Consider the following 13,808-nt stretch of genomic DNA (forward strand, 5'->3'; position numbering starts at 1 on the left):
CAAAATAGAAACAGGTTAAATTGTACTTGCTCTCTTTGAAGCAGAAATGGGGACATTGAAAATATCACCCTCGCTGCCCTAGGTTCTCACTTCACACCCCATATCTTTTCAGGTCAATTGAGAGAACTGCTGAGCTCAGCAGGAAAACCCAGCATTACTTATTGCGGGGCGTCCTTGGGGGATCCAGGAACCAGTGGGTTGACAGGCAACGTAGGTTTTTGTTGTAGCCCCATCTTTGAAAAGTACTTCATTCTCTAACTCGAGAATGGGGTTAGACTCATGAGACTAAAAGAGATTATTTTTAAAAAGATAATTTAGCCTAGGTGCAGTGGCTTGTGCCTATAATCCCAGTGCTTTGGGAGGCTAAGGTGGGAGGATCACTTGAGGCCAGGAGTTCAAGACCAGCCTGGTCCATGCAGTGAGACCCTGTCTCTCCAAAACAAATAATAATAAATTAGCCAGGCATGGTGGCATGCACCTGTTGTCCTTGCAACTTGGGAGGCTGAGGCAGGAGGATCACTTGAGCCCAGGAGTTCAAGGTTGCAGTGAGCGATTATTATGCCATTGCACTCCAGCTTTGGTGATAGAGACTCTATTTTTTTTTTTTTAAAAAAAGCATAATTTAAAATATAAATAGGCTTTTATAGTTTTTATAGAACTAGGCCTGTAAATATCTTTTTTCGTTACTGTATTTTAAAAACTGATGTATAATTTACATACAAAATACACATATTTTAAGCATTCAGTTCTGAGTCTTGACAATTTTATACACCCATGTAGTCATCGCCAAAATTAAACTATAGAGCCTTCCATCACTCTAGAGAACCTACTTGTGCCCCCTTCCAATCCATTCCTCCCCTCCCCAACCCACAACTAGGTAACAATTTCTGATTTCTATCATCATAGATGTAGTTTTGCCTATTCTTGAATTTTATACGAATGAAATCATACAGAATATATTTTTTTAACATTTGGTTAGATTCATCCATGTGGCTGTGTGTATGCGTGGTTCATTCCTTGCTACAGCTGAATAGAGTACTATTGTATATATAGGCCACAATGTGTTTATCCATTCTCCTCCTAATGAATTCTTGGGTTGTTTCCAGTGTTTAGCTCATATGAATAAGGTTGATGTGAAAGTTCTTATAGATGTCTTTCTGGGGACATAGGTTTTCATTGCTCTTGCATAATTACCTAGGGGTGGAATTATATATAGGCCATAGGGTAGGTGTATGTTCAACTTTATAAGGGAGCCATCAGAGTTCCTTAAAATGATTGTAATATTTTACATTCCCAGTAGCAATGTATTCAAGTTCCAGTTGCTCTACCCTCACCATCATTTGGCATTATCAGTCTATTTAATTTTAGCCATGCTAGGAGGTGTGAAGCGCTGTTTCATTATGGTTTTAAGTTGTATTTTCCTGATGACTCATGATGGTGAGAACATTTTCAAATGCTTATTGACCATTTGTACATCTACTTTTGTAAGATGTCTTTTCAAGTCTTTTGCCCTTTTTAAAAAATTGAGTTAATTTTTCATTGTAGATTTGTAAAAGTTCTAAATATATTCTGGATGTAAGTTCTTTATTGGATAATATATGGAAAATAGCCCAAACCACAATTTTTACTCCATTTTCTGGCCTACGAACTAAGGGGAATTAGAATAAAACTAAGACAACAAGCATGAAAGGAAGAGCCTGCCTTTTCTTTTGATTTTAGGTTCTGTTTCTGTGAAACTGAGTCTATGAGGTATCTATTTGCGGCAGGAAGATCCCAGGAGTACCACAGGCAGGAATCTATGGAGTGGAAGGTGCCGATGGTCCTGGTGAGGGAGAACAGAGTCAGGTCAGAGGGCTTTAGTTGAGAGAGTGATCTCTGGGATCTTGGGAATTCTAATCTAAGCTAAATGTGAAATATGTCCAGGATTCGATATTTGGTGTTTCTATATTCTTTCCTCTCCTCTCCTTACCCTCCCCCACTCTCATCGCCTGACACCATTGAATTGAGGAACCCAGGTCTGTTATGAAGCCTGGAGAATGGGAATTTCCAGGGCCGCCTCCTAAGGCTGCCCTCCCTGGGTCCACAGGCTGTCTCCTCTTTCTGTTGGATTCCCCTTTCTTCTCTCCCCCAGGCACTGATGCCCACAGCTTTCAATTAGTCTGATTTGTGTGTGTTTAATGTACACTGAATTTAAATTATTCTCTTTCCTAAGTATTTTCTGTTTCCTCTAGGAATGTTTTTTTCATTAGGTTCTTCCTCCCCATCTTCTTTCTGGGGCATAAGGTTGGAAGACAATAGGGGTCCATTTTTTAAAAAGAAAAATAGTTGTTTTCAAACATGAAGCTGACCTTACTGCTAATAAACAAACCTTTTTTCCAGCCTGACCCTGTGCTCTTGTTATGAACCAGTCAGATGGGTTACTTGCTGATGCTGAGAGCAAGTTCTGCTGTCTCCAGCCTTCTTCACTGGTCTAACAGCCCTGAAATGCCCTTGTCCTTCCTCCCAATCTGCTTAAGCCCTGACCACCCTTCAGAGTAAACCCTCTGGCATGAAGAGCTTCACGACAACACCCAGACCCAGATATTTTTCTCTGGCTTATCTAATAACATGGGTCATGGGTGAGTTTGCTAATACAGAGAGACAAGACGGAAAAGAAAAACCTGTGCCAGCGAGTGAATTTAGTGATTTTACTCCATCTGGAGAGAATTTGTTCAGGCTAGAAACTAGGGCCTGAAGCCAGTGAACGAAAGATGGAACACAAGGTTCCCAGAGGGCATTCCACTTTCAGTCAACCTATTTTGCTTTCTCCTTCCACTCAGTTACCACTGTCTCAGCTCCTGGCCCGTTCAGTTCCCCACTTGCTCTAGTGGCCTCTGTCTCCCTTACTCTCCTGAATTAATTGGGGAGTTAGGAAATGATGACTTATTTGACAGATACATCGGCAATATTTCTATTCTAACAAGTATCTACTCTGAGACATCAATAAGGGAAACCAGAGAAAGAGCCAAAATAAAATTTAAAAAAGGGTAAGAGGCAGTGGGAAATGGAAAATGGGAAGCCTCACTTCACAAAGAAGCCCAAGCTGTTCCTGCCAGATGAGATCCACCAAATCCAGTATTCTGCCATGAAAATTTGCTTCATAGGAGTTGGTTTAGCAGTCGCCTTGAGCTCTGTTTTCAGAGAGCTCTCTCCATTGGTTCCTCCTGTTTTCTTGGTATTCCCCAGTATTTATGTGTAGAGAAAGCTATCATCCCTCTTCCCCAGATGTTTTGATGTGTATCTGCCTGAATCAAAATTCACCTGCCCCCCTTTTATTCCCACTTCCTATGGTCTACCCACTTCAACTCTTTACCACCTGCAACACTGGAAATCTCACTGTGTAGTTCTTTCTTCAGATCAGTGTTTTGATGTTGGCAATAATGACGAAGAAGACAGTATGACTGAAGAAGACATTTTACTTTGTATTGTGCATTTATCATGCGGCAGGCAGTGTGTTAAGTGCTTGATCAACTTTATTTAATCCTCATAGCACTATAGGAGGAAATGAAAGCACAGAGAAGCCATAGTTTTTCCCATGGTCTCAGAGCTGGTGGTGGCAAAGCTGAGCATTTGATGACCAAGTCCAATGCTCTTAGCCATGGTGTTACATCAATAGGGCTGCCCCAAGAATTGATTTTGGGGCGTATCCTTCTTTTTACTATTCTCACTTCAGAAAAGTGCCAGTTTTACCCTTCCTGTTTTCTTCTAAAAAACAAAACAAAACAAAAACAAACAAAAAAAACCTCATAATTCAGTTTTCTTCACTTCACATGAGCCTTTTAAATTAATTATATATTTTTGAGCAGACCAAGAAATTGTGTGTTTGTGGCCTTAGATAAATGCCAGGCATAATTTATCCTTGCAAGAAAACACACTGCCTTCCTCCAGTATTTTTTTTCTTTTTTTAAAAAAAAATTTCTATGGAATGCTTTACGTATTTGTGCGTCAGGGGTCATGCTAATCTCTGTATCGTTCCAATTTAGTGTATGTGCTGATGAAGTGAGCAGAGTACAGTATATTTTTAAAGAGCTTAGTAATTTTTTTAAAACCAACTCGGCCAGATTGCTCAGTATAAAGGCAATATTAACCCATATAGAATTCTCTGGTCCCAGAGGCCTTTGTCATGAATAGGAGACACATCTGCAATTTGGTTTGAGACTTAAGTTGCAGCAGATAGAAGTGTGATCTGTTCCCTACACAGGCAGGGTCTCTGTAAGGCAAGAGCAAATGACTTTGGCTCCCACAGCAGGTGCTCTGAATAAACATTCAGGGATCTCCTAATATGACTCAGTAACAAATCAGAAGAGAAACAATGAGAAAGAATAAGAAGGGATGTTTAATTGCTTAAAACCTGGAAGTAAATATATATATAAAAGAAAACATATTATGAATAATAACAATGCTGACTACAATGTATTAAGTGCTGATTAACTGCCAGGAACTTTGCTAAAAATATTGTGTGTTAACTTATTAAATCCTTACAGTATCCCAACAGACTGGGAAATACTATCTCATCTCCATTTCTCAAATGAGGAAACCAAGGCTTCAAGGACAACTTGCCCAGCTGGGTGTGGTGGCTCACGCCTATAATCCCAACACTTTGGGAGGCGCAGGCAGGTGGATCACTTGAGGTCAGGAGTTCGAGATCAGCCTGGCAAGCATGGTGAAACCCCGTCTCTACTAAAAATACAAAAATTAGCTGGGCATGGTGGCACACACCTGTAATCCCAGCTACTCTGGAGGCCTGAACCCAGGAGAATCACTTGAACCCAGGAGGCAGAGATAGCAGTGAGCCGAGATCAGGCTGCTGCACTCCAGCTTGGGTGACAGAGTGAGACCCTGTCTCAAAAAAAAAAAAAAGCAAAGCAACTTGCCTAAGGCCAAACAATTAGTAAAGGTGGTAAAACAGGTTTCGAACCCAGGCAGTCTAACTCAAAATACTACACACTTGATCACAGCATTACTGTCTCTCAACAAAGGTGATCATATACATTAATGGACACTACATATGTTGCATATGTTAAGATTCAATCTCATTCCAACTACCAGTAGGAAGAAAGGGTCCATGGCATTACATTGTGATGGGATGCCATTGACATACCTGCGTTGTCAATTGCAAAATGAGCATCTTTCTGTTTTACGACATCATTATTTTTGTGAAGATGAGGAAAGTGGAAGACAAATACTCTCCACTGGCCTACAAATGCTGGCTGAGAGGGAAAGACATATTGCAGCTGAAGAAACCATCTCATTGCGTGGGAAGAGCTATTTTATCTATAATGTATCGATATAGGTTACTGCGATGAATAAACTAGCTAAAGTACCATGGTCATTTACTCTTGTCCAACATAATGTTGAGTTTCTCTCTGTTAATCAATTCTTAAAATGATAAGATTAGTGAATTCTAAAGCAGATTATTTTAAAGTTATCATAGCATTTCCATGTTTTAGTAATATGTATAATCTCTCTGAAGAGTTAAAATATTTGTTTAAATAGCTAAAGACCTTTGGGAATATTGTAACAAATTTCCAGAAAAGAAAAGGGACTTGAAAGTAATGAAATCCACTCAGTTGTTTTTAATTTTTGGCAAATTAATGTGAGAACATATTGCAAAAATGCTGTAATTGATGAGTTCCAATGTTCAATTACTTAATTTCTATACCAATTGAATAATTTGGATAATTGGATAATTTTTATGGCCAATTTCATGTTCTTTTCTTCTCTACCATCATGATTAAAACTGAGGTCCTTGGCCAGGCACGGTGGCGCACGCCTGTAATCCCAGCACTTTGGGAGGCTGAAGTGGGCGGATCATGAGGTCAGGAGATCGAGGCCATCCTGGCTAACACAGTGAAACCCTGTCTCTACTAAAAATACAAAAAAATTAGCCGGGTGTGGGGGCAGGTGCCTGCAGTCCCAGCTACTCAGGAGGCTGAGGCAGGAGAATGGCGTGCACCCGGGAGGCGGAGCTTGCAGTGAGCCGAGATCGTGCCACTGCACTCCAGCCTGGGTGACAGAGCCAGACTCTGTCTCAAAAAACAAACAAACAAAAAACCCCTGAGGTCCCTGATATAATCACAACTGTCAATTAACAGGGTTGGGCGGGATCTTGGTCATTCCTTTTTATAATTTTGTCCATACCATTGCCTTTTATCATTTTGAGATTTGTGGAACTCTATTCTCCTTTTAAAAGATCTCTCTTTTGTTGAAGAGCTCCTATAACGTATATTGCTCACTCATTCTAGAACCTAGTTATGCTTGAGTGTCAGAGTGTTTTCCCCCCCGTGTAAGCTGAATACCTTCTACTGCATCCTTACCAGAAAGAAGGAGCATACAGCATTTGAAGATTGATAATGTTACTTGAGCTCAGGTCCACAGCCCCAGATCCACCCCATTACAGAGCGATCTGAACATTTCATCAGGGATTTTTGACAGTTCTACTGAAAACAGGTGACCTACCAGAATACTAAAGCCTGTGAATAATCCTGTTTTTTTTTTTTTTTTTAAAAAAAGGACGATAGTAGGGAAAACCTCCCAGTGATCCTGAAATTAATTTGTCAAAAAGTCTAGAAGAGACTATGAAATAAATATTTTGTGAGGATTAGGTTTACTTCATTGTATTAATTCTACATGTTTTTCCCAAAGGTTCTGGGGGTACATTCAGAAAATGTGACAGTGATCATTAGGAAGAGTCCACAAAGATGACCTCAAATAGATCTTAGCTTCTTTCTTGATATAGTTGCTATGTTGGTGGATGTGGCATGTTGCAAACGTGGAGAACAGCAAGGCCTTGCAGTCTCAAATGGTTTTTATGGAAGAAAAAGTGGCAAAATTGGACTAGATGATGGGCCCTTAGATGATCCACAGCTAACAGTGACTGTGCAGACTAATGGCTCTGTGTCCCCCCAAGAAGAGCCTGTAGTGACGCACCAGACAGTTCTGTCTTACCTGCCCAACTTTTCAAACAGCTACAACATTGATAGTAATAATAAGTTAAATTTACATCTATTTTCACAGGCAGAAGAACTGTGCAAAAAAAAGAAAAAAAAGAAAAAGACTAAATTTGAGTGACAAAATATAAAAGCTGCCATTTAAGGTTATTTTTTTAAAAGTCAGTGTACTGGAAGCCTTACTTTGAAATAACAACCAGGAACTTTTATGCAAGCAAAGCCTAGACAAGACAGGTGATGAAGTCATTAAAAAGGTACCTATCTCCTGGGCTGCATCAGAGCCAGTGCTCTGAAGAGGACACATCCAAGCCTGTATGTGAGCCACGCTCCCTTCAGCAGACATTGACCAAGACAGTCAGTGGCTGGAGACCATGTCCTATCCAGAAAGAGATGAATAACATAGGGGATATATACCACAGAGGGCTGACACTAAGGAGAAATCATAATAAAATATTTAGAGTCAGGCGATTGCAGAAATAACTCATACAATCTCACCATTTTTCAGATAAAGGAAAAGAGGCCTATGATAAGCATTTTCAAATATTTTTAAGGCTCCCAAGTAAGAGGGAGCAGACTAATTCCTTTTTCTTTTTCTTTCTTTTTTTCCCCCCCCCAGAGAGCGGAACAAGGACTGAAGTGTAAAAGGTGGAGATTTTGGTTCAACATAATAGTGAGATCGTGAGCTCCCGCCTTTCTTCTCTCTTCCCTGCTAAGCCCCTTTCTGGGCTCTGGAGATATTCTGGTAGAGGCTGGATGGCATCCTCCAGGGATGCCAAATCCTAGCCACCAACTTTTGCCTGCCCTGAGATGTAACCTCATTGGGAAACCCTCCATGGACATCCTGACTGGGCTAAGTATCTGCCCCTTCCAGTGTTCTCTGCAAACCAGGAGACTCTATCACAGAATTCTTAAATTGTATGACGATTCTGTTTCTGTGTCTCCCTGTTATATCCTCAATGTCCAACATGGCTTTTGCTGCATAAGTAGGTGCTCACCAAATGTTTACTGAATTGAATTTCTATACAGGTAAAAGGCTGACTGAATGGTCTCTTTCTAATATAAAATGCTAAGGGCCTCTGCAAGCAACTAATTGAAGAGTTGAGACCACCAGTAAGTTATAATCAGCTTATCTTCTTTAGGTAGAAGTTTCTTCCTTGAATGCCGTTTCTCCCCAGCCTTAGCCTGGCCCCTATTTGCTTTACATGAACCCCATAGATTTAGAATTGGTAGATCATCCCCTACTCAGGTTAATTACTCAATAAACTTTCAGGTGCGTTAAGCACACCTTGCTTGCAATTACACAGATATTTAAAAGAAAAACTATAAAGGTGGCCCATATTTTCAGAAAGTTCCTTGTCTAGAATATCTATCTTTCTTGGTGTCATTTCTAAGGCTTTTCAACATGAGTATGCCCATCTCAGAAAATGCCCCAAATTATCTATTGATAATAGAAAAACTATCTTGATATAAATATGCATATATGTGTATATATATTATATTATGCACATATATTTTAACAAGCCAATACAAAGTGTATAAAATTTCCCAGGATTTTCATTAGTAGACTGGTGCTGGAGTCTCACTCTGATCACATGGCAGATGGCTTTGTGGAGGGCATGAAAAAGAGGGCTCCTCAGGGAAGGTAGGAGTGTCACAACTCTGTGGGGCTGACTGTAGCTCATTTGTTCACTGCTTTCTGCACATTTCAAATTATTGCTTTTTTTCATTTGTCCAGTTAAATAGATGTATCTACTATCTAGTTTTAACTAAACTAACCTTCACAAAAAGACACATGGTTTAACGAGGTTCCTGCAAAGAAACTGCAGTTTGAAGATAATACTAATCATGAAAGCACAAGAGAACTTTGAATTCTCTGTCAGTCACATTATGGGGTAAGGCAACAATGACAATCTAATCCGATCTCTCAAGAAACCAGGGAAAAAATAATTGGAAATTATCAGAAGACTATTTGAAATATGGAACCCACAACTTCTAATGAAAAAATCTAAACCTCTTCCTAAGAGCGTGTTGAGTTTTGAAATTATTAGCCAGTGACCAAACATTTTTGTAACTTAAAAATGAATAAATATTTATATGTAGGGGGTTGCAAGTTCAAAAAAACTGAGAAGGTACATAATCAAAAATGTTCAGAGACCACTGGCCTATTCTTGCTTCTAAAAATATTTTTCATTTCTTTCCGATTGTCCTTCCTAATTGTATAAAACTTGGAAATGTAAGAAAGTATCAAAAATAAGAAAAAAAAATCACCCATATTCTTACCATCACAAAATAAACATTTGTATTTGGTGAAATGTCTCTTCTATCGTAACTAGTTTATATAAAATGTCTTTCATAGAAGGAGGCTGAACCAACAGGAAAAAAACATTACAGAACATCATGTTCCATTATAGGTCACTTTGGTCTCCATGGAGTCCAAGAAGGTATACCAGAAATCCAGCTATGGGCCTGGTTTTGAACATCTGACTAAAAATTTAGGATGTTTCACTTTACGTGGGCGCATCCTATGATCTCATTCCAGGTTATAAAGTGAGCACCATTATTATTGAGTAAAAAGAGAGTGGTGCAGCAGCTCATATGCTATCCTACTGATTACATTAACTGGCTCATCTGGGCCCTCAGTGATATGCCTAAGGAGTCACGCTTAGATTCCTCAGATGCAGGGTAGCAGGCCTCCTCCAGTGTTCGGTAATCCCGAGGAATCTGGAGCATGTCTATCAAATGCCTTCCTTTAGGAAAGAAACCACACTGTAGGTCCTATAATCACAGACCCTGCCCTGGCTTATGTCAGCATAAACACACCTCTCGTTACAGAAACCACCCTCAGTTTCACACTTAGAAGCTTCTCTAAAAGTTCGTTCCTCATCCCCACAGTGAGACATAGCTGGTATTTGAATAATCTCAACACCCTCAAAAATAAATTCTGACAATCTGACTCAAAGCAGAACTTTCATAGGTTTGGCAGGATTTCCAGTTCTAAGATTAGATGTGGCATTCTCCCCAAGCTTTTGGGCCTCTCCCACAAGACAAGGGAATAAGACCCCTTCTAAAATCCGGATGTTATAGCCTACACCAGAGGATGCAGAATCCTATCATGATTTTTCTCTCCCTCACTTTATGAGGCCCTCACACTCGTGCTAGCCTGCATACCAGGTTGTCCAGTTGTTGTCCAGTACTTGGGGTACGAAGAGGAATTTTTATACATACAAAGGCTAAAGAATGCAAATCCCACAATCTATTTGTTTATTTTTTATTTTTTTAATTTTTTTCTGAGACAGGTTCTCACTCTGTCATCTAGGCTGGACGGCAGTGGTGTGATCACAGCTCACTGCAACCTCCGCCTCCTGGGCTCTAGTGATCCTCCCATCTTAGCCTACTGAGTAGCTGGCACCAGAGGTGCCCACCACCACATCCAGCTAATTTTTTCTATTTTTGGTAGAGATGGAGTTTCACCATGTTGCCCAGGCTGGTCTTGAGCTCCTGAGTTGAAGTGATCTGCCAGCCTTGGCCTCCCAAAGTGCTGGGATTACAGGCGTGAGCCACCACCCTCGGCCCCATAATTTAAGTATCAAGTTCCTCTCTCGTAACCTTTAAACCAGATCCAATTTTAATGCATGCGATTTAAACCCACTTTTTTAAAGGATATTTTCTCCATATGTTTTAGATCGTTTTTTAGGAGTGGAACTGGATTTGCCTAGAATCGAAGCAAGCAGACACCCATGTGATGCCCCCAGCTGATGTGAGGGGCATAGATGATGTCAAAGCGAAGCTAACTGACCCATTCCAGCACTGAACCAGCAACCCTGACTTCCAGGCCACAGCCATCTTTTCAAATAAAACTTATTCCAAACCCTCAGATTGTTTCCTCCCCCTTAAGCATGTTTTGAAGCAGACCCAGAATGACAGGAGAGTAAATAAGAAGTACAACAGCAAAACCACCAAACCTGCTAACATAATTTCTCCATGGATATCTTCACTCCCAGGGGGCAAAATGGAGCTGAGGAATGATTGCAGGAGTGCCTTTGGCTACTTTAATCAACTTAGCCTGTATTTATTTTTGTACATCTCAATCCAAATTACTAAAGAATAATGACCCAAACCCTCTCTTTTACCTCTTTATTACCTTGTTACACTGCCTTTAAAATGTTCACTACATACACTTTTCACTACATGTCAATATTTTTATTTTCCCACTGGTATTTTGATTGTTTTTCAAAACATGTTTTGATACTACTTGCCACCTGAAATCCTGAGAGTACATTCAAAATAAATAAAAAGTATAAATAAATTCACGTAAGGTTATGAAATCAGTTGGAAGGATACTTAAGATCTAGATTTAAAGGCTTAACTTCTCCTTTGTTCCAGGACCTGTCCAGAAAGCATCTTTTAGAACGTGAAGTCTTTAAGCAAGAAATTACAAGTTCTCCCAAGGAGGCTGGAGTACAGATGTGCTTGTAAGAAAGTAAAGGATAGAAAGATGAATACCTTTATGATTGCTTTTCTTTTACACTTCAGATTCTCAATATGAACGTTTTTGGACCCAGGATTAAAGCAAAGGGTAGCTGTTCCCAAGACAGTCTCTTGTATTGAGTTGGATTAGGATGGGATATTGGAGCTTTCAATATATTCTTTTTAAAAATTTCCTTCTAAAGCTGTTCCACTGAAGTTTCCGCAGATATTATCGGGAAGATCACTCTCCAGAAACCCAGAGGCCCTAACTCCAGAGAGATGGTTGGAATGGAAAACAAAGTTAAGAAATGGTGGGTGGAAAGTTGGTTTTTCCTCCTACCATACCAGCCAGGAGCAAAGAGAAGACATGCCTTTAATTCAACCCTTTGCCATCCCTGAAAAGGAAAAAGTGCCTTATGTTGGATATTCCTCATACCACAGAAACCCTATTGGCCTGGCTTTAGTTACGGTTTCAAAGCAAATATTAAAAGGGGGAAATTATGTGAGAGAAGACATTACTAATTGGTATGATAAAGGGGACATAAATTTACCAGAATATGTGATTCCAACCTTCCAAAAATAAACTGAGGAGTTTATGAGAAGAACTAACAAATGATCTTAGCACAGGCTTACTTTCTTAACACGTAGAAATCAAACTGCAGATACAAATTCCCCTTCCTGTGGTGCTTGGCTTCTTAACTGCTGTGTGATTGAATCTAATGCATGATTTATATTATCAGCTCTAAGGAGGCCACCTAATTTTAACATCTACCCATTCATAAAGCTGTGAAATTCAATGACTCTACTCCCATCATCGAACTACCAGCTCCATGTATTTCAGGAAAATGCCAAGTAAGACTCTAATAGATAGCAATAAAAAACTTCTTGGCTGGGCACAGTGGCTCATGCCTGTAATCCCAGCACTCTGGAAGGCCAAGGCAGGCAGATCACCTGAGGTCAGGAGTTCAAGACCAGCCTGACCAACATGGTGAAATCCCATCTCTACTGAAAATACAAAATTAGCCAGGTGTGGTGTCACGTGCCTGTAATCCCAGCGATTTGGGAGGCTGAGGCAGAAGAATCACTTGAACCTGAGAGATGGAGCTTGCAGTGAGCCAAGATGGTGCCAATGCACTCCAGCCTGGGCAACAGGGCAAGACTCCATCTCAACAGAACAAAACAAACAAACAAAAAACCTTCTCAAGAAAGTAATCTACAGACAGAAAGTAAACTAGAGGGGCTCCGCTCGGCAGTAGGGGATGAGAAGCACTGGAAGGAATATGTCGTAGTGGACTGGGAATTTCTTGTGTTCTAAAAATGCATGCTGGATGCTCTAATTTCCTTAGGCTACTGCCCTGTCCCTGGGGCAGTGCCCTTGGCCAGGAAGCATCTTGGCCCCTTTCCACCTCCCGTCCTGCTGCCCGCTCCAGTACCTCGATGGTGTACTGCTCAAAGATGCGCAGTTGCAGGAAGATGTCCAGCTTGATCTTCCGCTCATGGAACAGCTCCTCCATCTGCACCTGGGCATCATCAAGCTGCTGAAGGACCGACTCGATGTGGCTGATAGAACTGCCGTGGGGTGTTTTGTTGTTGGACACAGCTGAGTCCCTGTGGCAGAGTGGGGAGAAAAAGGGAGGGAGAGGCCTTTCCATGTTAAAAGTGACAGAGAAGGAGGGGGACCTTCTGCATCTGAGCAAGGTGGATGTGAATCAGTTGAGTCATTCAATCAACAGACATTTATCAAACTCCTGCTGTGAGCCTGATGCTATCTGCTTAATGAGTGAACCAAAGCTATATGCATCCTGTTTTGGGTTCACAAGTCTATTTCCAAGACTAGTTGTTCTCCTATTCCTCAAGCAGACTTGTGAAAGAAATAAGATGAAATTATGTATGAGAAAGGACTCTAAAAGGCATAAAATATTAGAGAAATGGAATGGTTCCACACTTATATGTAGTCTAATATGTATAGTTTCAACACACACATACACACACATACATCTATCACAATACACACAGACAAACATATTAAAGGCATATTTAAAAAAAATCTTCCTACTTTTACTTCACAGACTCTTTGTTAAAACAGATGATGTCATGGTTGCCAAAATTGTAAGCATGCACTTTATAAAGCTATGCTAAAGTTATGGGCTGGTGTTATTATACTAAACAGGCTCAGGCTATACTTAGGAAAGCATAGGATCTGGAGCCTGCAAACCTGAATTAGGTCTCTACTCTGATATATTTAGGCTGGTGGTCCTGGGAAATCACCTCTCTGAGCCTCAGCTCCCTTATCTGTCAAGTGGACTTAATAATAGTGGACTTAATAATTTCTGCCCTGCCCACTTCACAGTT

General features: G+C 40.4%; 1 protein-coding gene across 4 annotated transcripts in view; it reads right to left on the bottom strand.

The window, feature by feature from the left end:
* The window catches only part of KALRN (kalirin, RhoGEF kinase), a 651,545-nt gene that overhangs the window by 329,679 nt on the left and 308,058 nt on the right, over window positions 1–13,808 (bottom strand). For all 4 annotated transcript variants that reach the window (XM_011971540.1, XM_011971542.1, XM_011971541.1 and 1 more), the window contains exon 13: window positions 12,890–13,064. In XM_011971540.1, coding sequence (XP_011826930.1) covers window positions 12,890–13,064 — 175 coding nt within the window. The remainder of the gene's footprint in view (window positions 1–12,889; window positions 13,065–13,808) is intronic.

This window comes from Mandrillus leucophaeus, unplaced genomic scaffold (assembly GCF_000951045.1).
Source record: "Mandrillus leucophaeus isolate KB7577 unplaced genomic scaffold, Mleu.le_1.0 Scaffold123, whole genome shotgun sequence".
Classification (NCBI taxonomy): Eukaryota; Metazoa; Chordata; class Mammalia; order Primates; family Cercopithecidae; genus Mandrillus; species Mandrillus leucophaeus.